Below are 24,694 nucleotides of genomic sequence, written 5' to 3'. Positions count from 1 at the left end.
TAATAATATGTTTTAGAGTGTGTGTGACACAGAAGGCTCTTACCACTCCTGCGCCTTGGCTTAGCACTGCATTAATGAAGGACATGATGGCAGTCTTAAGACTCACTTCATCTCGATACCGCCCCGTGCTCTTGTCCAAGTCATTAATTAACGTCTACCAAGGATACAAATTGGATTCACTTTGATGTTTGGCAAAACTAATACAATTATGTAAAGTTTAAAAATAAAATAAAATTTAAAAAAAAAAAAAAAAAAGAAAACAAAGGACTGAATAGTTACTACCTTACACTCATTTTAATTTTTTAATACTCAGAAGTTAATTTTTAAAACCTTGTGTTGAGTCAAAATTACATTGATCCATAGAAAGCTACCTTTTTCCCTTAAGATTAGTCCTAAAAACTCTACTTTCAAAATTCTTACATCATATATGTTTATACATACATGTGTACAAAGTATTAACACAAAAGGTTATGCTTCGTTAATTTAACTTGCTTTTTCTGAGTATAAAAAACGTGGTGACATAATTTCACTGTTTATATTGATCCTAAATCAAGACTGGCAATCTGTAAAATTTTCAGAGAACACCCATTTAGTGGACTGAAAAGTGTATTATATAATGTGTAGAAAGGAGGGAGGGCTACATTTTTAAATTCAGTGCAACAGTCTTCCCTTCTCCACAAGGGATGTGTTCTAACATCCCCAGTAGATGTCTGAAGCTGTGGGTAGTACTGAACCCTATATATTCTCCTATATAGACTTTGTTTTTTTCCTCCATTACCAGCTGGGTGGTGTATAAATTGTGGGTATTCTAGACAAAGGGATGATTCACATCCTGGAAGGGACGGAGCAGGATGGCATGAGATTTCATCACATTACTCACAACAGCTGCACAATTTAAAACTTATGAATTGTTTATTTCTAGACGTTTCCATTTAATACTTTGAAACAGCAGTTGATCACGGGTCATTAGCACTGTGGAAAGCAAAACTGCAGGTAAGAGGGGAGGACTACTGGAAATCCACAACCCCATATGACCAACTACAGAAAGAATATTCTACTCTTTATCCAAGAGGAAGGAAATATTTGAAGCCACATATGAATGCTCACCACAGGGGGAGATTTCAAGTTAGGCACCCTCCCCACCACCACCACCCATAGGCCAGGAAAGGCACCTGTCATGAGGCAGGAATGAAGATGTGGCATGGCAGCACCCACCTGAAAGCGGGTTCTCTCGCTGGCATACTTCTGGTAGTGCAGCATGGCCTGCAGAACCTTCTTGTGGCCCCCGGGAACCAGGCACACAGCGCCCAAGATTTCCAGCACGGCCACCTTCGTCTTAATGTTCTCTGTGCTCAGACTCTGAGCAATAACATTAATACTCTCAGAATGAGCCAGGACATGAGCCCGACCTTGAGAGTTGTTCATTAGCGCCTTTATACATCCAATGAGAGAGGTATGTATTCGAGACTCTGAGGTCTCGTAGTCCATGGTCTTTAGAAAGTTGAGAATACATGACAGGCCATCCAAGTCAATGAATCTGGTTACAAACCTATCATGAGAAGAGGGTTAAAGTGCATCAGACCTAAGTCTCTTTGGAATTCTTTAATAGCCCTTAAGAGAAAAGTTTAGGGGGGTGGTGGTCAGGAGAAAGTAAGAAGATGCAGTTCCTAAAGTAACAGAAGGCTTACATTGATGAAGTCTTCTTAATTGGAGGCCTCTTCCTTGGCATAGACCCAATGGTCAGGTCTAACCAGAAGTGTGAAAAAAAATCTCCATTTGAGTTAGAAAAGATCTTAGTTGATATAAACAACCAATTAACAGACCTTATAACCATAGGAAACGAGGAACAAGAAGACACTCAGATATCTGCCTTAGGTTAAAGTCATCTGCTGATCCTGTGTTAGGATAGCATCCAGTCTCCAGGCACGTTTAAGTGTTGACCACTGACTCAAGCATGCCCCACACCAATGAAAATCAAAAAGCATCCCTAAACTCCAGGGTATTTACTTGCCAAATGATAGTCTATTTTCCTAAGGTTTCATAGCAAAGCCCTCCTTTAGTATGACATGTTATATGGAATCCCAATATATAAAACAAATAAAAGCAATACTTGATTACTATATACTAATATTTTTAAAGTCAATCAATGAGAATAATTCACAAGGTACATCTGCAGGTTAAGCCTTTTGAAAAGTTCAAAGTAACAAAACCTAGATTACTCCAGAAATTTCCAAACTTATTTAGCCTTGGGCATCCACTAACATCTCAGAATTTGGAACACATATACAGAGGAAAACAGTTAGAATAGGCTAGAAAACTTCTGTCATACAACTGTATATAATTTTTGAGAAATCAGAAGATTTTTCTTATCATTTTATAGTCAAATATAGGGAATCTTTATTTTCCAGTCATTTCATCCAACCATGTGACCAAGATCTAGCCAAGCTAGATCTTGTTCTAATGAAATGCACCTGTAAGCACCCCATATCCTACCAAACCTTAAAGGTGTTAATAAAGGTGTGGGAGGCATACAGTAGATGATAATCCCTCTTTTATAACAGTTTTACTGAGCAATAACTCACATGCCATAAAATCCATACTTTCAAAATTATAATTCAGTGATTTTTAATATATTCACAGGGTTGTACAACCATGGTCACTATCTGATTTTCAAACATTTTAATTACCCCAAGAAAACCATTATCCCTTCCTAATCAACCCTAGAAGAACATTTCCCTCTCTTTCTAACCCCAGGCAACCACTTATCTTTTTGTCTCTATGGATTGGCCTTTTGGGGATATTTCATATAAACGGAATCATACAATATGTGGCCCTTTGTGTCTGGCTTCTTTCACTTTGCATAAATATTTTCAAGGCCCATCCATGTTGTAGCATGCATCAGTACTCCACTACTTTTTATGGCTGAAAAGTATTCCATTATATAGATATATCACATTTTACTTATGAATTCATCAGTTGATAGAATTTGGATAGCTTCCATTTCTGGCTATTATATATAATGCTGAAATTCACATATAAGGTTTTAGGGGACATATTTTCACTTCCCTTGGCTATATATCAAGAAGGTGCAACACTGTTTGGTTCATATGGCAACGTAACGTTTAATATTCTAAGGAACTGTCTAGCTGTTTTCTAAAGTGGTTGCACCATTTTATATTCCCACCATCAATGAATGAGGGTTACAATTTCTCCACATCTGTACCAACACTTGTTAGTCTGCCATTTTTAACTTTAGCCATCTTCATGCCTGTCTACATCTTTTTTAATTGAAGAAAAATAATTTAGTGAATGTTCAATATGTAAGGTCTTTCATCCATGGTTTAATTACATGTTTTTATTTTAAGACTACCCCAAAAGTTTGGCTATTGCAGAAAAATTAAGAAAAAGGAAGGGAAAAAAGAAAAGAGGAAGAAAGTAGAAAAGAAGAAAAAGAGACAAGCAGTACATGCTGCCTAGCAAAACATTACCTCATTGGTTTCGTCCTTAGTGCTGTCTTCAAACTCTCTATAGTTTTACTTCTCTCTTCCTCCTCTTCTTTCTCTAAAGCCAGGAGAGATTTTCTCTATGCAAAGAAAATTATAAAGTAACTTCTTTAAATTATATGTTTTAATTATGGCACAAGCAAAACAAGCCCCCAGAGTACATGCTACTATCACTTTTAATACAAACAATCAAATGAGACTATGACTGAGATTTACTATAAGCCAGTGTGTAGAGCAAAAGCACCAAGAATTCCACAAATTCATTCTACTCCAAGTTAGTTCTTTTGAATTTAAATAAAGTTTTAAGAAAGTGTTGAGAAATCTTAGTAGAGATTAAGCTTTCCAAACACTTATATAACTAACTATTCTATAACTACACTCTGATGAAGATATTACTATTTATACTTGATAGAAAGATTAGACTTGTAGTTAAATATAACATTCTGACAATGAGATAATATTATCATACTATCAAACAGAAGCAGGCAGCAATCTTCCCATGCTATCTCTCTCATTCCTCAGCCAAAAAGTGTAATCTTTTACACTTTCTGTTACATCAAATTATTTTTAAGAAGAATGATTAAATTCGACTTGACACAAAGATAGACAATTCCTTCAGAGTAAATGCTTAAGTTTTAGAAATGATTCAGCATCATTTGGAAATCAGGGTATAGAGAGAGAGAGTGTGTGTTCTCTTCCTACCCAGGACTAGAGCAGTACTTTTCAAACTTTAACAAGGATACACATTTCCTGGGGAAGCTAAATGCGGGTCCTGATTTGGTATATCTGAGGTGAAGCCAAAGATACTGAGCTCCTTACGGAGCTGATGCTGCAGTCTACAGACCTCACTTCAAAAAAGAAGGCCCTAGGAAGCAGATCTCGGTTGATATCACAAAGTCATGAAAGCTAGTAAGATTCACAGACTTGTAAAAAGTTGTTTTCATTCCTTTTACCTCATGGTCACCTACGTGTACTAAAAGTTGTTGTTGTTGAGTCACTAAGTGGTGTTCAATTCTTTGCAACCCTATGGACTGTAGCCCAGAAGACTCCTCTGTCTATGGAATTCACCAGGCAAGAATACTGGAGTGAGTTGCCATTTCCTCCTCCAGGGGATCTTCCTGACCCAGGTATAAAACCCGCATCTTCTGCATTGGCAGGTGAATTCTTTATCACTGAGCCACCAGGGAAGCCTGGTACTAAAAGTATCCCAAGGCTTAAGGTCCTAGGTGCCTCTACCCACAGAACCACAGGTCCCTTGCCTTCTTCCTACTTTTAACATGTGCTTGTCCAGTCTCAGTGTTTTTACCTGTTACCTATTCTGATAAAATGTGTGGTTGGGAAACAGACTGGGATATTGAAGAAAACATTTGGCTCTTATTCATATGTCTCAATGGTACAGTCTCTCCCTTTCTTTCAGGACCACACATCATCAAGGGGTGACTTTACTTAATTTTTTCACGTTAACAGTACAAGCATTAAGTAACTAAATGTTAACTAAAACCTAAATTTGACTTCACACTTAGGAGGGTAAAGCTCAAAGCAAACATATATCAGTATCATTCATAGCAACTGAAATAAAAATCAGTAAAGTCTTGTTTTGTATACTTGAATTATTTCTGCTAAAGCTGTCCTCTTGTTAGAGATGTGCCCTGACAGCTGTCACCAGAGGATGGCAGGGGAAGAGGCTATGTGTGCAAATAGCCAATGAATTTCTTCATGGCTCTGTGAGACCCATATCCTGGAAAATTTAGCACAAATCTAGCCAAGTACGTTTAATCTCCTGTGGCACAGCTGAATTTGTTTAGACTCTCAAGCAATCACTTTGAATCTGCAGTCCAGGATCAAGACTTTTATGAACATTATTTCTTGTTCCTAAGCTTAGTCACCCAAACCTCCCAAATTAAAGACTACATACCTTTCTTATTGTGGTTCATTAATACCAAATAAAGATGCACATATTTATCCTTTTAACAATCTTGGGGAAGGGGGAACCTCCAAATAAAGGCAGACTACATTAAGTCTCTCCCTAGAGGAGTTGGGAGTTTTATGAAAAGAAATTTAAATTAGAATTTCCTTTCCCAATATAAGAACTATTACTTTCCTCTCAAAACAGAAGACATTATCCTCTTTTCTGTGCACAGTACAATTAGAATTGAATCTAAGATTGTTTATTGTATTGAGAAAATCGATTCTATGTAGATGAACCTGATATTCTAAAGTGACTTTTCAAAATAAAATAATTTATATGAAGTCTCAAGTTTTCAAGCTTCACATTTACGGAGAAGTCTAAATTTGCAGTTTTCATAGAAAAGGGGGATATGCTTACATTTCCTAAGATGACTGCTACGCCAAACAGCCAGGATGCACCTTGGCATGCACTGGACAGGGCTCTGGTGGCCTCCGTGGCTGCGCTAACCACTTACTAAATCTCTGCTCATTTGAGGGGCAGGCAAAGGACAGAGTGCGTCCTAGCAGAGGCTCCTCCGGTCAAAGCTGCTGAGGTTTACACTGGGACATGCAGGGAGGAGAAAGATGTACAAACCAGGCATAGAAACCATCCCTGGCTGGGAAAGTCTGGAAGTAAGCTTCTTTTTGAAACGTTTCACTGGTGTGAAATCAATAAGGCAACCCGCTAAGCACACAGAACTTCATCACCTCACATCCTTGCTCCCTGAGAGTGCACACAGAAGCCACACACCAAGAAAGTCCAGGCCCTTCTGGAACACGCTCTCCTTTTATTAAACTGTTTTTCACTCTTTAAAAGCCAACAGATCACTCAGGGGTCCTTTAAAGAACAAAGAATTCTTGTTACGAGGCTTCCATAAAGTAACTGCACTTGTTCCACAGAGGGCTTCACAGACCAGTAAGTGTTGCGGTTCTCAACCTGGACTGTTTATCAGACTCTGCAGATGCCTGTCCCACCTCAGAAAAGCTGGGAGGTGGGGTGTGGGTGGGATTTCCACAGTGATAAAGGATTTTAAAAACCTAGTTAGTGAGAGGCAAGCTGGAAAGGAGTCTTTGAGCTGATAGGCTTGACTGATAGGCTTAAATTCCCGATCTACCACTTCCAAATGAGATGACCTTGGGCAAGGTAACCTTTCTGAGTCTCAGACTCCTTATCTATAAGTAGCACTTAGAGCAGAAGGTGCTTGTAAGGATTTAAAACAGCATGTAAAGTGCCTGTTAGTCTGCCTGTCACATGGCGCACGCTAAATAGCAGCAGCCGCTACTGGTGCTGAAGACAATGGATGATGATGATGTGGATAAACACCCCTTCAACAATTCCCAAAGCAGAGCCAGAGAGCTTAGCTGCCAAGCCAGGAAAGGACCAGGAGGAGTCATGTGCCTTTCCAAGTCCCCAGAGATGATGTCTCAGAATTTCCGTTGTGAGGAATTCTCCAGAGAGGTTAGCAAGACCTTTAAGGAGGTGGTGGCCACTTAATAGGGTTTGAAAACTCAGCAAAGGGTTTCTGGTCTCATCAGACCTCCTTGCTCCTTTATAGATGCAGAAGTGTTAAGGCCTGATTATTTCATCAATTGTTATAATGCCTTTACCCTTAACCCTGAAAAGATGCTAGCTTTGTTCTTCAAGGAGCAGAAGAAAGCTTTGCTAGGTGTTTAATGCATTTGTCGTTGTTTAGTTGCTAAGTCCAACTCTTTGCAACCCCCCATGGAGCCTGCCAGGCTCCTCTGTCCTTCACTGTCTCCCAGAGTTTGCTCACACTCGTGTCCATAAAGAAGAGCAAAGTCACTAACATTTAAGGGCCTGGAGATACTCTCGGAGAGGGCTTTAGACTAGGAAGCAAGTATAATTGAAATGTAGATGATGTGTGAATGTAGCAAAAGGTAGTCCAAGGATCTGGATGAAGGAAAAGGGAGGCCCTTGAAGAAGTGCTACAAACTGGCACATTGGGGACCTTCTAGTACAGGAAATAAGCCAGGCCAACTGCAGACAAGGCGTGGAGTAAGTCACTAAAGGACGGATTAACCAAACTGCCCTAAAATTTGAAGAAAGGAAAAAACCCAGTTATTTCGTACTTCTCCACTCATAGAAGTGAATACATTAACAAAGGAACAACTTTCCATGTTAGACATCAAATAAGGCTGACTTAATTAGAAAGAGAGACAGCCTGCCTGACAGCTCTTTTTTTCCCCTAACAGCCAAGAACAAGATTTCAGAAATAACCTTTACGTGCAGGAAATGCAAATGGCTCTGTATTATTATTGCTCAGGCGGATGGAGAGAAAATCCCCGAAGGCCCTCACAAGCCTCATGTTCTGTTAACACATTCATATGAGTGCTGAGATCACTCTTTTCTCATCATTGTGTCGGATGCCTGGTAGAAGGATTTGGTGGTTACTTTCTGTTCTTTTCTGCTGTGCTTTTAGAGAAACCCTTGGGGCAAAAAGCTTATGCAGTTTCTTCTATAATTTATACAGCTCTGTTCACATGTGCCAGGCTGTTTATTCTATTCATGGTGTGACAGCAGAAGAAGCCTCATCAAAGGAAAAGCTAGAAAAGAGGAAGTTACGAAAAGTCAAGGCCTCTGAAAGTTTAGCAGAAGTGTGAATGATTCACATATTCTAGTCAGTTTTTAACTTTTTTAGCAGCAGCAAAATATTAGACAATCTAGAATGTTTGCTCTAAATGATAAGAAGTGAATTCTCCCCAAGGACCCTGGGGACAGGAGGAAAGGGAGAGGTAGAGAGAATACCATGGAAGTTGTCAGCTGCTCGAATGGAGTAAACTCAAAGTTGAACCTGACAGATACACTCTTAAAATCAGAAGTGTGCCCACGGAAGCAAAGACTGCTCTGCTGGGAAACCTCCAACTTTTATCAACATGGACAAGATTTAAGCTATTAAGACTCAAATGCTGATGATGTGCTTTCTGCTGTGTATCTTTGCTGGATCCCTCAAGCAGCTCAAAACTTTGACACTGCAGAGATATCCATGTGACTGGAATGTACATTTTAGACATTGAGAACACCTTTTTAGCAATTACTAAATCAAAAATCCACCTACCAAAGATTTCCCAAGGACATTTCAGCATTATTACTATTAAGCCTTTTCATTAAACCACCTATTTCAGGAACTTTTTTTTGTATTATTTATATGAGTAAAAGAATATTTCGGTACCCTATAAGACCAAGAACCCAAGAAAGCCCTCAGTTTTTAAAAAAAAAAGGGGGGGGGGAGAGAACAGTGAAGGGATAGTTTCATTGTACTATTTCTAAATGGTATTAGCATTTAGAATGGTGTTGCCCTATCCAAGTTCCACATGACTGATAAGACCAGTTGCAAGTTAAAGCTGAACAGAAGCCAGATTTATGATTACATTTCCTCCAGTAACATTAAACTCACTTATATTTTAGTATGTGCTGATTTTACGTAAAACATACTGAAAAATAATCATTTTGCCAAGTATCACTCCTGCCTCCCGTTTCTCCCGCAACACTGAACATTTGGAATGGACTCTGGAGAGATAATGATATTTGGTAGTTCTTACTTAAGTGAATTTATTATGCAACTGCATGCTTTGTACTAAACTTGCATTGTAAACTGCATCAGAGAACAGAAAGGATACCTACAGCAGCCATGGAATTGAGCTGATCAATGTAGAACTCAGGCCAACTTGTTGCGCCCTTGTTTTCTTCCTGGTCCTAAAGAGACAGAAAAAAAAAGTGATATACCACCAGATATACACAATGGTCACAAAAACATCTGACTTCCAGAGCCTCTAGACAATGGCCCACACAAACCATTAGAAGACATGGAGATGTAAGATATTTGTCTTTTAAAAGTTGGCTTTAGATCACCAGAATGTCCCTTTGACCAGGGTGGTACTCCTGATCCAATCTCCACAGATAGTGCTGAAGTCAGAATTAGGTGTGACAAAGGCACGTTTTCTGAACCAGGGAGCAAGGGGAGATGAAATGAGAACTTAGCCACATGCAGTTAAGATGATGCTGTTTTCCTTCAGGGGAGCAGTAACATTGGGAAGGAGACTGACTGTGTTTGTTGCAAGCACAAAGGACCTCTAGGTTCTGTGTGGCGCTAAAGACACTACTGCCAGATTACATGTCTGGATGAAACTCACAAAAGAGGGGAAGCTGTCTTTAAAAATGACCATGGGATTTGGCCAGTTGTTAACTAGACTTTTGCAGTTGGTTTATTCAGGCTCCAGCAGACAGTAAATATTTTGAAGAAGGGTCTCATTTGATGTGACCAAAACTAGGTATTGTTTTAGATGAGGAGGTAAAATAAAGCCCAACATTGGATGAAAGACAACAAAATGAACACACATCAGTCCCAGGTCCAGCCCTTATGCCGTGACAGCTTGTGAGTTTGAGAAAATGTAATGGAAGAAAATATCTGAGCTGAAGAGAACTGAAACCCAAGGAATTCAGGAACCGATTCCTAAATCGCTGCATCTTACAAACCAGGGTGACTTGAAGTCAGCACCAGAGTCCCTAGGGCTTCCGTGGATAGAAGATCTTTGTCAGCCTGAGCCCACACCTTCCCCCCAAATCAGGTGACTGTGGCCTCTGTCCCCTCAGAGCCTCAAGTCCACTTGAAGATGGCCTTGTGGTGAGAGATTTCCATGCAAACCTGTATGGGTCTAAGTCATTTGTGTGACAGAACAAACCTGAAGGGGAAAATTCCAGCTCTTCACTAGCTTCACATTCAGAGAGCACCTTAGTACACTTGATACCTCTTGTTTCCATGGAGAAGTGCTGGTCTAGGCACACAGAGCTGTACTGGACAATGAAGTAGCTACTACTACTTACTGTGCCTGGATCCCCATCCTTGGAATAATGGCTTCAAGGTAGGGCTATTCATTTCAGTCCTATACTTTACTTAAAAGAAACAAACTTTCTCTAAACAAATCTTTCTAGGCAGGTCTACTCTGGTGAGATAAAAGAAACAATTTCAAAACTCTTCTTTAAGTAGTCACAAGAAGGGGGCAAAGTAACTGTTGCTCACAGTGCCTTAAAGGCTGGTAGTAACTGATATCCAAACTCAGGGACTTGCATGAATTTCATCTGGAGATTGAACAAGCCAGATGATGGGGACAAAGGCTATAGCAGAGGCTTTGAAGTTGGACTGGATTTCACTTTCATGGCTTTTAAAAGCTAAGGAAATTTGATGAGCTTTTAGAACAGCCCCTGATTATTATTTAACATGTTAATAAAATAGCTACAATGGGAGTATAAATGCTGAACCCTTCTCTCCTCTTAAAATTATGTATTAAAGTTAGCAAAACCCTACTGCTACCAAGGTATTCAGCAAGCCAAAACCCACAGTGATATTCAATGGTATTTGAACCTATAAAATGAAATAGAAGGCGCCAGATCTTTCTATTGCCTCAAACTAGGGCAAATTTCCAAAACTACAACAAAATCACGTCCCATGTCTGGGGTCCCATGACAGACTGTTGTAAGTTTAACATTCATGGTTTCAGGAGAGAGATCATTTTAGAAGCTTAAGATTAATACACAGAGAAAACTCTCTATACTTTGAAAATGCTTTTAAAATAATTGTAATGGATTAAGAGTAGATCTAGATTCTGCAGTCAAAATTAGGGGAAGAAAGCTTCATTTTATTTTACATGCCTCAGTGCTGAGAAAATCAAATGAGCTAACGTATGTGGAAGTTTCTCGTAAAAATACAAAGTGTTATCACTATATCCCCAGCAGGGATATAGTGATCCTCAGGGTCCTTCATTTTAGCAATGCATCTTCAGTTTCCCCGTGTGATTCCCTGGTGCTCTACAGACGTGTGTGCGCTACAGTAGCCAAGACAAACTCGTACCTGTGAACCAAATCTCCCCCTCCTTTGTGTGGCTGCTGGAGTCTCCAGTGATACAGAGACACAGGCCAGAAGGAGCTGAATTTAATTTTTCTCGGAGGTCCCCTAAAGAGCACTGGACGTGAAGACTTGCCAAGGGGGAGACTTTCTCCTAAGAAGTCCATGAAAGGGATCACTGATGGAAGGGTAACTTGTATAATATTCTTGGAAGGAAACTGAGTTCTATGCATTACCAACCTCTAACACATATTATTCTTTGGGCCATCTGTTTTGGTTCTATATACTTGTTCTAGAGAAACAAATGGAAAAATACACAAGCCTGTACAAACTGTATCACTGTATTTGTAACGCAAGCAGCAGCAATATCCTAACACATACAGAGCTTCTTCCCATGCATCAAACACTGTGCTAAGCACTGTGATCTTCATTTAATCTACCCTGTGAGGTAGCTGTCATCACACTCATTTTGCTGAAGAGGAAACAGAGGCAAAGGGAGTACAGATGAGTTGCTAAAGGTCGTCCTGCTGGAAATTCAGAGGCAGTGAGAAGAATCGTGACAACCTCTTTTCCTAAAACGAGACCTCAGATTAATCACAAGCAATACATATTGAGTGCAAAGCTGCTCTTTCACTCTTCACCACTTCACTGTAAGAGACTAAAATATGATTAGCGGATAAAAATGAGTTCACCTTTCCCTAAACCTTAGTGCTACTTTTTGCTACATTCAACATTTCTGATATTATTCTAAGGTCTGATGTCTTACCCGGGCTACCTCTGAATCTTCTCTCCAGGCTTTCTGTGGGAACTCTTTTGCTCCTCTGTCAACACCTCATTTATCTTTATATCTGTGCATGCAGACAACACTAAGAAGCTTCTCCCTAACCTGTTATCCTGTCTGTTATTCACTGCATGTTACAGTCTGTCTTCATGGAGATAAGCCCATGGCACTGACCACCTGTAGACACTGAAATCATAAACAAAACCATCCCTAAACGATATACATCTAACCCTACTTTTGGCTACCTACTTCACTGATTCCATTAGAAATTTTCTAATGGGAAATAAGCAAAAATATTGCCTTCATTCTATTCTTTAAAAACACTGCTTTCCCCCTCTCTTTTAAAATAGATAGTAGGTAACTCTTAAAGACACTTAGAGAAGATTGTCCTATGCAAATACAAGTTGTAGCAATCACATTAAATGCTCTTTTTATTCTACAAAAGAATGTATAATTCACATTAATATCCAGTTTTGTTTCCTCTTGAAAACATAATAAACATTTAAGTTATATGTCTATCCTTAGAAGGTCTATTAGATAATCTATTAGATATTGAATTATTATAAACATTTTATGTTCTTAAATTCTACACTGATAATTGGTTTCCAAGAATATTTGCAAACATCACTTATATTCAGAGAGATGGTATGGTGGAAAAATGACCAGATAGGCCATGCAAAGATGAGATTCAAGAACTTACTTGTTGGTTTATTCAATTAGCACCTACCGCTAAGTTTGAAGATCTTTGGGTCTTGTTTTTCTTCTGTTCAAATTAAGAGGTGAGACTAGACTTTTCAAAGCACCTATAAGCTCTAAGATTCTACATGACTCTAATACTGAGATGTTATGTGAAACATCATTTGTTACTATTAATATATTTAGAGTGCTCAATTTCTAAAGTCAATAATTTAAAAAATTATGTTGTTCAGTGACTCAGTTAACCTTTAACTTGCAACAGCTGCTTCCTTTCTAAGGTAATTAGAGGGGGGAAATCTCAACATTAATTATTTTATTATTTCTCTAATCCAATGCATCCTATTTCCTTAGCTTGATAGGCATCAATAAGAGTGTATTCATGGACAAAATTTCCTGCTGGATGGACACTCTGCCTTTGCTTTCAACCTGCAATAAATGCAGCTTTAACCTCTTTTCTTGGTTTTCCATTTTGCTCCTACAATCTCAAATTCTAAACAAACTCTTCACTAGAAAAGGGAACTTGTACAGTGCAAAGGACCTTCAAGAATATTGAATTTTTCTTTTTTCTTCTTTTGTTTATAAATCAGGCTCTAATTAACTAACTCATTTAAAAGGTAAAGAAATACATAGTCTATTTCTAACCTCACTTCATTTCCAACCAACACATTTTTCACTCCATATTGCTGGTCAGTGGCTATTAAAAATAAAAAAAATTCAAGAGATCCTCCCCCACCCTCTTTAAATGCTCAACAGTGCATTTGCTTTTCTCAGTACCATTTTGCCCATAAGAATAAAATCTGCATTATTTATTTGTTGACAAGTCTGTCTTTCACTTCACTGTCATCTCTTTCTCAATCCAAGCTGATTGTACTCCACTTCTACCACCTTCAACAGACAGGCATTTGAATCCTCACTCACTCACTACCTTAAACGACTTTTGGCAGGAAAGGTAAGTAATTTCTGTGTGTGACTCAGCTTTAGTTTCCTTTTCTGTAAAAGTGGTGCCTACCTGATAGGGTCATTGTAAGGATTCAGTAAGTTAATGAAAAAGTGAAAGTGAAAGTCGCTCAGTCGTGTCCTACTCTTTGCCACCACAAGGACTGTACAGTCCATGGAATTCTCCAGGCCGGAATACTGGAGTGGGCAGCTGTTCTCCTGGAAGCTCTCCTCCAGGAGATCTTCTCCAGGGAAAGGTCTTCTCTAGGGGATCTTCCCAACCCAGGGACTGAACCCCAGTCTCCCACACTGCAGATGGATTCTTTACCAGCTGAGCCACCAGGGAAGCCCAAGAATACTGGAGTGGGTAGCCTATCCCTTCTCCAGCGGATCTTCCCAACCCAGGAATCGAACCAGGGTCTCCTGTATTGCAGGCGGGTTCTTCAGCAGCTGAGCTACCAGGGAAGAGCTCTGGGAACCGGACACACAGAAATGTTCAACATATGTTAGCTAGGATGATAATGATAATATACTGTTTCAGGATCTCTAGCTATGGCCATTCTAAGTCCCTGTTACTAGGGCTACAAAAATTTGTAGCAGTTTGAACATAAATTTTGACAGTAATTGTTCATATTTAAAACACACATAGTCTTTGACTCTGTAAGTCTATTCAGAAATTTAGCCTATGATTACACTTGCACAGATACATATTACAAAGATTTGTTTCACTCCAGAACTGTTTGAATCAGCAAATAAAGTTAACAAGTATATGAAAGGGAAGTGGTTGAATAAACTACTTTGTAGCAGTAGCAAAGAATGAAGTAGAGTTGACCAAGTAGGGACTTCCCTGATGGTCCAGCAGTTAAAACTTCACTTTCCAATACATGAGGGTGTGGGTTCAATCCCTGGTCAGAGAGCTAAGATCCCACACACCTTGTGGACAAAAATAAAAACCCAAAACATAAAATATAAACAATATTGTAACAAATTCCATAAAGACTTTAAAAACGGGTCCCCATCAAAAAAAAAAAAAAGACCAAGTATATTATGGAGGGAAAAGTGATTCAAAATATGACCTCCAATCTATAGAAAAAATATATACACTACACACAAACATTTCTGGAAACAGACATAATAAAATGTAACAATGGCTACCCCTGGCTAGCAGGGTAGTAGAAAAAGTCTTTTATTTATAAACTTCTGTACAATTCACACTTTCATTTACTAAGAACAAGGGCTATTTTCACAATTAAAATAGGAGTTTGAAAGCATCCGTTTGAAAGTTCTGTTAGGACAAGAGCTCTACTTTTTCTAATGTTCTGTGTTACATGAACTATATCCAGTCAAGACTGTGCAACATTTGGGGTGTTGCATCTCCATCACCAGGGCACCCTTCTGCTCCCTACAGAAAATTATTTTACAACATTTCTCTAATTATTTCTTCTTACTGGATTTTCTGTTTCAATTAATCCTAATATCAGCTACAGACAAAGAAATTGTGTGATCTGGGATAAGGTTTGTCTACCTGAAGCATGCTAACATGTTCTAAAATTTCCACACTTATTATGTTGCAATTTCTTGGTAGTATCAGAAGTCTTTAGTGATATAAATGGGTCTCAAAGTGCAGTTTAAGTATTAAGTCTTAATGTAAAGAATATTTCTTTTGAAATTACCACAGGACAAGTATTTAATAGGATCAAGTAACAATATGTAAGAACTGTATTGTTTTTTCTTTAAGATGCTCTTAGAAGGCCCAAAATAGGCTGTGCAAAGGTCAATCAATTGTAAAGGACACACTCTGTGGTTGTTCCCTAGACCACAAATCACAGACTGGAGCAACATGCACTTGGCCAACTAAAGCCATAAATCTCCATTCAGTTACAAACCCATGAGGTTCTTGGATAATACTTGGTAGGAAAGAAAGACACTCACCATTTAGATTGGCTACAAATCTTCTAGTGATGCACAATAGTACCATCAACTGAAAAACAGTAGTGCTATGCTGCTACTGCTAAGTCGCTTCAGTCGTGTCCGACTCTGTGTGACCCCACAGACGGCAGCCCACCAGGCTCCCCTGTCCCTGGGATTCTCCAGGCAAGAACACTGGAGTGGGTTGCCATTTCCTTCTCCAATGCATGAAAGTGGAAAGTGAAAGGGAAGTCACTCAGTCATGTCCGACTCTTAGCGACCCCATGGACTACAGCCTACCAGGTTCCTCCATCCATGGGATTTTCCAGGCAAGAGTACTGGAGTGGGGTGCCATTGCCTTCTCCAAGTGCTATATTAAGGTTTAACTAAATGAATCTCAATAGCAGAAAGGTACTGCTTCATATGATACAAAGTAAACTTCATTCTGACAATGTTCATTACAGGACAAAGGCAACTAAATACTAATAAAACCTGTTCCGCTTTTAAAGAAAATGCTATTAGAAAACATGTTCACTATGATCGTACAGTTTCAAGAAATTCTATCCCTTGTTAATGATCAAAATAGTCACCTGTTGCATTGAATTGTCATTCCTATTCTGGATTTAATGGGCTCAGCCCCATAGACTAATCAATACAACAGCTGTTAAATAAATTCACTCTATACCTAAAATTTTTATAGAATTCTAGGCAGAAAGGGCCAGAGAAGTCAAAATTTTATTCTTTAGGTGTGTCTCCATGGTGTGTGGCATCTATTGAACTCGAATGATAGGAAACAGATACCAATATGGGTGAGAGGAAGAGCAGGTAGGATGGAAGAGGGGAAAATATTTTGTGGACAGCCTTGCTAATACCTTCTGCTATCTGGATGAAGCACAAGCTGGAATCAAGATTGCTGAGAGAAATATCAATAACCTCAGATATGCAGATGACACCACCCTGATGGCAGAAAGATAAGGAACTAAAGAGCCTCTTAAGGTGAAACAGGAGAGTGCAAAAGCTGGCTTAAAACTCAACATTCAAAAAACAAAGATCATGGCATCCAGCCCCATCACTTCATGGCAAATAGATGAGGAAATAATGGAAACAGTGACAGACTTTATTTTGGGGGGCTCCCAAATCCCTGCAGAAGGTGACTGCAGCCATGAAACTAAAAGACACTTGCTCCTTGGAAGAAAAGCTATGACAAATCTAGACTGCATATTAAAAAGCAGACATTACTTTGCTGACAAAGATCCATCTAGTCAAAACTATGTTTTTTCCAGGAGTCATGTACAGATGTGAGAGCTGGACCATAAAGAAGGCTAAGTGCCAAAGAATCGATCCTTTTGAACTGTGGTGTTGGAGAAGACTCTTGAGAGTCCCTTGGACTGCAAGGAGATCAAACAAGTCAATCCTAAAGGAAATCAGTCCTGAATATTTATTGTAGGGACTGATATTGGGCTGAAGCTCCAATACTTTGGCCATCTGATACGAAGAGCCAACTCACTGGAAAAGACCTTGACGCTGGGAAAGTTTGAAGGCAGGAAGAGAAGGGGATGACAGAGGATGAGATGGTTGAATGGCATCACCGACTCAATGGATAAGAGTTTGAGCAAGCTCTGGGAGATGGTGAAGGACAGAAAAGCTTGGTGTGCTGCAGTCCATAGGGTTGCAAAGATTCGGACACAATTGAGTGACTGAACAACAACAATCTTTCCCTTCTAACTCAACAGTACTAGTATAATTAATATCTTCTTAAAAGATGGCCATGATGAAGTATGGAACAGCCAGCCTTTTCTGTAAAGGGCCAGATCATACATATTTTAGGCTTTGTAGACCACACAGTCTGTTGCAACTACTCGATTCAACTCTGCTTTTGCACACGCAAAAGCAGCGACTGTGGTAGTGGTTTGGTCACTAAGTCGTGTCCAACTCTTTGGGACCCTATGGACTGTAGCCTGCCAGGCTCCTCTGTCCATGGGATCTCCCAGGCAACAGTACTGGAGTGGGTTGCCCTTTCCCCCTCCAGGGGATCTTCCTGACCCAGGGACTGAACCCATGTCCCCTGCTTGGCAGGCGTCCCAGGTGGCTCAGTGGTAAAGAAAGCAGATACAGATAACACTTAAAGAGAGGGGGCCCTGCCCTGTCTCAGTAACACTTCATTTACAAAAACAGGCTATTGGCTGGATCTGACCCATGGGCCACGGTTTGCCAACCTCTGTGCTAGATTAAGCTCGACTCTCAAGAGGGTGGGAGTACATCAAAATTCTCAAAATTCTTACTTGATCACCAACTGTTTTCCATGCTTTCTCCTTTCCTCAAAGCCACTCTATGTCCAGTAAACCCCAGTTTAAGTTCGGATGAGCACATAAACTGTATGGGATTTCCCCAGTAATGTGCATTTTTGCAAGAGATGGAACAGACTCTGAAAAGTCTACGTTCTTACCAAGCTTGCTGCTTCCTGAAATCTCCTTTTTTAAAAATAGCACAGAATCATTAGGTCTTTTAAATCCTGATATTTGCCTCCAACTCCTTCCCTCTTGCTCTTCTTTCATCAGGAAAAGAAAACCCAGTAGGTCCACAAACTTGCATTCCTGAGACAGTTGCTTTACTCAGTCCTTCCAACCCTCACCTCTGACCCCTAGCAGTGGGCTGAAACTATATCCCATGTCTGAAGTTTGCCAAACTCAGGCAGTTGGTTTCAAAAAGTAATTCCTATGTTGTCACAGTTCAAGAGAGTCATGTGGTTCCTGGGACTGCCAACCCTGGTTACATTTTTTGGCCATGGCCACAATTACACATCAAACGTAACTGCTGCCAAAATCCGGTTGGGCCCACACAAGAACGATTACAGAACAGCAGCTTCTTCATCCGCCAGGAAATCCAACACCTCTTCCTGAGCCTCAGAATGTCAGTCATTTTCTAGAAAGACTGGAGGGTGACTCGCCATAGCAGGAGCTTTCATATTTAGCATTTAGAATCACAGGAGAAGAGCAAACATTCTTCTTCACTTCTCCTCATGCTATAAAACATCTGCATGTTTGTAAGGCAAGCCATCACGTAATTATATAGCTATGTCTTTGACCCTGGAGACACCCTAGTTTGAGTTTCTCCTCACAAGGATTCCTTACAGAAGGTCACCGGCAGGTGATCGATCATGTGTTCTCTGAGAGAAGGCTTCGAGGGCCCAGTGTTGTTTGGAACCAGCATTCTCACTGACTGTCAGAAAACTCACCTCATTCTGAACTGGCAGGTGTCTCCTTGTAACTCCAAGAACTTCTTGGCCTTAGTTTTGCCCTTGGGAACTATACGGACTAAGTGTAATTTCTCCTATGAGCAATAACCCAGCAAATATTTAATTGATTCAAAAAAAAAGCTATTATGTCCTCCCAGAGTCATCTCCTAACCAGGCCAAAAGTTCTCCAGTGACTGAACAGCAAACATTTATCTTCCTCAATTCATAAAAAAAAAAAAAAAATCTCAAAATTTCCATACGCTCATCACACTCTCATGTCTGCTACTTGGAAAAATAACTCCAATATAAGCCATCTGAATTCCTATAAAAGGAATGTGCTTGTCAGTGATGCTCAACTCTACACAGTCTCTACTGAGAGGGCATCTGAGATAGATATCTGAGCAGAATGAATATCTCTGCAAGAGGAAAGAGAACAAGTTCTTGCTTTCCTGATGGGCCACAACAAGTGACATTTTTGATTTAGAATAAAAGATACATGAAACAAAGGTAAACATGGACAGTCTGCATTTTATCAAGCACACATACTTTAACAAAGTTTGCCATAAACTCAATAGTAAAATCAGTTTTCTTCTTATAAGATTGAGGACATGTCATCTCTAAAACAACAGAAATGAAGTAGGACCCAGGCTCACTGATGACACATATGCTCCTTTCCTGTACCTCCACCTCTTCAAACATCATAGGAACTTCTTCCATGTATGAAGCCTGACACCTCTTCTGACCTGAGTTCTGCTTCTTCCCTTGCTCTAGTGGATGCAGGTATCAAGTTCAGTAAAACTGATAGACAAGGCATGTTTTCCCAGACAGGGCTAGACACTATCATATCATATACTCATTTAAAATATGATTAAAGATCTTAGATTACTTAAAGTAAGGTAGCCCCCTATCAGTTCTATGTTTAAAATTCTGTATTGACAAAGGATAATTTTTTTAAAGTAAATGGCATGATTTCGGCATGACTCAAGTCAAAGATTTTGTTGAACTCATGAGTAAATGAGAGAGAAACAGTAAGATGTCAGAACAGGTTCAAAAGAAAATTTTTTAGCAAAGATATATAGACATTAATTTACAGATGCAAAACTAGTCAATAGGGCAATGAGCAACTACATTAGACACAAGACATTTCAATGGACAAGAACATTTGCACTGTGATCAGTTTTTTTTTTTAAAAAACAATCTGCAGGTTTGTTAAATAGCTCAAAAATAGTGAAAACTGAAGATTACTCTGAAGAGTGCTATAGACAGAACATTCAGAATTTTTTTTTCCTGGCATTTCAATGAAACCACAATTTAGCAAAATAAAAGATGACTAGTACTTCCTGGTTGAAGAGGACACAGTCTACAAAGGTGTAATGTGGAAACCAAGCTGTATGACTAACACTTTGCACCAGACTCATCACATCTAAATTACACAAATGCTTGTGTGTGCATGCTCAGTTGCACCCTATGGACCATAACCTGCCAGACTCCTCTGTTCATGGGATTCTCCAGGCAAGAATACTGGAGTGGGTTGCCATTTCCTCCTCCAGGGGATCTTCCTGACCCAGGGATCGAACCTGCATCCCTTACATCTCTTGCATTGGCAGGCAAGTTCTTTAACACTCGTGCTACCTGGGAAGCCCAAAGCTTTTGCTAAAGAACACCTACCCCATCCTTACCAATTCACTTCACTTCAATTCTGCCTGCTTCCACTGCCTTGTCTAGTCTGTGTGGCATGGTTTCTATTTATGCATCTCTGAGACTGATTTGAAACCACTGAGACTATTCTACTTTACCCCTCCCCCATTATATCCACAGATGCACCTGGTTCTCTATCCTCCCCAGAAATTTGCTGGTCAAATAGCTGAGACACTTCTTTTATACACACACACACACACATACACACAATTAATTATTTGGCTACACTGGTCTTAGTTGCAGCACATGGGATCTTCAGTTGCAGCATGCGAGATCTAGTCCCCTGACTAGGGACTAAACTAGGGACCCGTGCATTGGGAGCACAGAGTCTTGGCCACTGGACCACCAGTGAAGTCCCCTGGAATACGTCTAAGAAATTTTTCACTCCTTACCAAAAAAAAGTGGTCAACTCAGTGAGTTTAGACCCACTCCCCAACTCCCCAACTCTCACCCCAGCCAGAAAGAAAACTACACTTGACCACTATTCAAAAAAAAAAAAAAAAAATCAGGCTTGTGCTACTTCTCCGCCAGCTATCACTTTTATTCTCTCCAAAATTAAGAGTGCCACTTTAAAGAAGTCTAGTCTCTCTGTGGGAACAGCAGCGATGAAACAAAGAGTAACAGTGTGACTTCAACAGTAAGGAGACCAGCTGCATTTCTTAAACAACTCAGGGGCCCAATCTGTTCCAACACCCTCTTCTTTCCTGAAAAAGTCTTGGCTGACCTTACAGAACTGAAATCTTACAAGTCACATGCTACAGGATCCTTAGGGAAAATGTACTTCGTGTGCTAATATAGCTGAGAAAATAGCCACAATCCTCAAGAACTAGAAGCTGAGACTTTACAGCCCATTTTCCAAACTACGAGATATTTATTTCATTTATTTTAACAAGTCACTTTTTTGGCAAAGTACTTCATGGCATGGAAACTGACTGAAACCTAAACATCTCAATCAGTGTAAATCGAACATCTGAAGCCAATTTTAGATGACAATTTCCCTTCATTTTCATGGCATAGAAAAAGAAAAAGGCTCCGATTATTATTTTCAGAAATGACACATTTCCCTGCTGCCTATGACACAAAGGTGTGCAATGACTTAAAGCAAATTACTTCTATGTAACCTGTGAAGAGCAGAGTCTTTGACCCACATTTCACCTGCGAGTGCTATAGACCCAGGTATGACTCAGTCCAGCTGGTTGGTGAGTCGACATGTTTGGACACACACCACTGGGCCCTCATGCATGTGGAAATCCAACCAGTGGTGTCAGTGGCCTTTGTTGCCTCACATCTTGCTGCCAGATTTGCTACCAGACCCGCCTTTCAGAATGCTGGAAAGCAGGTTTTGATGTTCTGTAACCTGCTCTTGGGAAAACAATCAAAGTGTGTTTATGATTTGCAGTATAACACTTAACACGAGACCATAAAGAGAGGACTTTGGAAAATAGTAATTAAACTATGAAGAGAATTGGGGGAAACAGTGAGCCCATAGAGGCATGTTCCATTAAGGGAAGCATTCTCAGGATGCCTGTGAGAAATGCTACGGCAGGGTTAACTGTCCCCTGCAAGGACAGTCGTAACTGTATTTCTGGTTTTAAGTCATCACTGACTCTTTAATTCAGAATACGACTGAATTAATAACAGCAATTTTGGCAAAGAAAGAGAAAGGCATCCATCGGAAGATGTCACCATCTCAGAAATGCCTACATGTGAGGATGTGGGCAAACGGAGCTTAGAAACTGAGGAAACATAAACCGCCTTTCCTTACATATGGGGATAGATGAAAGGATGGCATCCTAAGGCTGCTCCAGTCAATGCTGTTCCACAGTGCACTGAAGAGTAACAAGAGAATTTAAGACACTAACTTAAAGTTGGTATTCTTCAGTAGGCTTTCTACTGCGACCCGTTTCTTGTTCCACACATTACTCAGTTTCTGGAGTGTAAGAATCTGGAGAACCCCACAAAGAAGTTACTAGAGGCACATTCTAACTTACACTGGGAGCTCAAAACTTATTCCTACTTCTCAAGGGGAAGAAGCTCTGAAATGCACCAACCATAACATGGATTCAATAACATTAGGTGTGCTAGAGCTATTAGCTAAAAGAATGAAAAAAAAAAATATATATATATATACACACACACACACACACAGGAAAAACTCAAGTAAAGTGGCTTTTTTTTCCTTCTTTGATCTCTCATCCAAAGTTGGTACTTTCTTCTACTGATGTCTTTCCTAAACCTGTCTCCTGGAGCTGGTGAAGTCAGGCTGACTTGGGGTGGTGTTTTATGGAAGTAAGTGTCATAGGATCTAGAGAATCTGAAGCGAACCAGGGAGAGACCCAAGGGAAAGAAGCATGGTAGGTGACACTTATGTACAACCATAATCTAGGCATAACAGGATCCTTCAAGAGCAAGAAGGATATATAACTATTACACATGCTACATTCTCCCATCATGTGTCATGGCAGACAGTGCTCATCAATTACCACACTATTCGTATTGAGGTTATTTATAACCTCCAAATGCTTCTCAAAGCCCTCTGGGCTTCAATCCCTCGTTGTTTATACAGTTGGTAATTAAGATAAATCTTTTTGCCATCTCTGCTTGGAGTTATTCACAGTGAATTCCATTAACCAGGGAAGGAAGCCACAGTCCAGAGGAAAACTGACACAGAGGAGGTATGTTGGTCTGGACTGTCTCATGAGCTACATGTCCCTGGGCTGGTGATAACCAGAACAGGAGGCTAGTTCTGGATTCTCATGTGTGAGATATAGCGATACTCTTTTCCAGAGATGCAGTGATTGCTGAGAACACTCATTCAGGGTGCAATTCTATACCTGCAGATTGCAGAATTTTGGAAATGCAATGGACCAATGCCTATGTGCTCCAACACAGAGGTAAGGGGCTCAAAGGGTCTCACAGAGTTGCATTTAGAACCCTGGTTCCACAATGGCACTGTTGACAAGTATTCTATGACAAAGAGTGAGAGCTCCAAGACTGTCATGTATTCCAAACTCTGCAATCAACACATGATGGAATTCGTCCTGCAGCTGAGCTGTCAAAAGGAATCTGCTTAACAATTGAGATTTGGAAGCCAAAGTTAGCTGCTCTCTGGTAGCTGAGAACAACTGCTCTCCCAAGATCTCCATCCAAACCCACAGCTCCAAGTCTCTTCCACTGGACCAGAAGTAAGAGCGTTCTTTGCACAGCACAGCACAGATGCAGGCGTGAGTGACAAGTACAGAGTGAAAGCCGTGGGGCTTGCTTCTCTAGCCCCCGTTCCAGAGGGGAAAATAGAGCTCCACAGGACACACAACCCCTACACTCCCCATGACTCCATGTTAATTGGTTTGTCCAACCAAGATACCTTACTTTGTCTCAGCTATATGTTGCCTATTTATTTTCACTGTTGTTTGAAAGACGGTAAGTGAATGCTAAACACAGGGTCATTCTCTCCCTCTGTCTACCACCCTGGTGTTCTCTAATTAGAGGGGAAGCAAGGCCTTGCATGAAGGGTGTTCCTCACTGAAGAAATGCAAGTAGGAGGAGGCACAAGAGAGAGATGGTATCCACAGAGCAGATACATATCCACTGTTCTCACAAGGCTGCAAAGGACAAAGCAGAGTGAAGAATCATAGACCAGCAATCTCCAAGCCCGAGAACTGACTTACTTGTACATGGAAACCACCTCAGACTATAGGCAGGGAGGATAGACAAGCATCGAGTTACCCATCGCAATTTCTCAGTATCTGAAGGAATTGTAGAGTACAAGAAAGGGGAGAGGCTTTTATAATTTGTATAGAGAGATGTCCCAGAAAAGGGTGCTCTGGTTAGAAGAAAAGAAAGAGGCCCGTTGTGTGCTTTTCCAGCCACGGTGCCTGTTTGTGCAGACGTGCTGGTTTTGCACCTGCACTTCAGTCACCCGCCAGGGAACTGGCGGAGGCCTCAGAGGAACTTCCTGTGCTTGATGATGGCATATATCAGTCAAGAGCTGGCTAAAGATGGAAACACAGCTTCCCTGGGTCTGGACCTGAGGGTGCAAAGAGGTCTAGAGGAGAGGAAGACCGAACCACACACAGCGGTTTCCTTTGTAGTCAAACCAAATAAACAGAATGCTGAGGGAATGGGCCAT

General features: G+C 40.3%; 1 protein-coding gene across 5 annotated transcripts in view; it reads right to left on the bottom strand.

The window, feature by feature from the left end:
* The window catches only part of DAAM1 (dishevelled associated activator of morphogenesis 1), a 191,639-nt gene that overhangs the window by 48,138 nt on the left and 118,807 nt on the right, over window positions 1–24,694 (bottom strand). For all 5 annotated transcript variants that reach the window (XR_009496029.1, XM_059890352.1, XM_005211965.5 and 2 more), the window contains 4 exon segments: window positions 9,094–9,165; window positions 3,489–3,583; window positions 1,216–1,549; window positions 44–154 (listed from right to left, as the gene is read on the bottom strand). Coding sequence is in view for 4 of the 5 variants with exons in the window: in XM_059890352.1 (XP_059746335.1) it covers window positions 44–154; window positions 1,216–1,549; window positions 3,489–3,583; window positions 9,094–9,165 (612 nt within the window). In the remaining variant the exon portion in view is untranslated.

The sequence above is a fragment of the Bos taurus genome, chromosome 10 (assembly GCF_002263795.3).
Source record: "Bos taurus isolate L1 Dominette 01449 registration number 42190680 breed Hereford chromosome 10, ARS-UCD2.0, whole genome shotgun sequence".
NCBI classification, from domain to species: domain Eukaryota; kingdom Metazoa; phylum Chordata; class Mammalia; order Artiodactyla; family Bovidae; genus Bos; species Bos taurus.
Note: the sequence above shows the minus strand (reverse complement) of the source record. Positions and strands in the feature narration are given on the sequence as shown.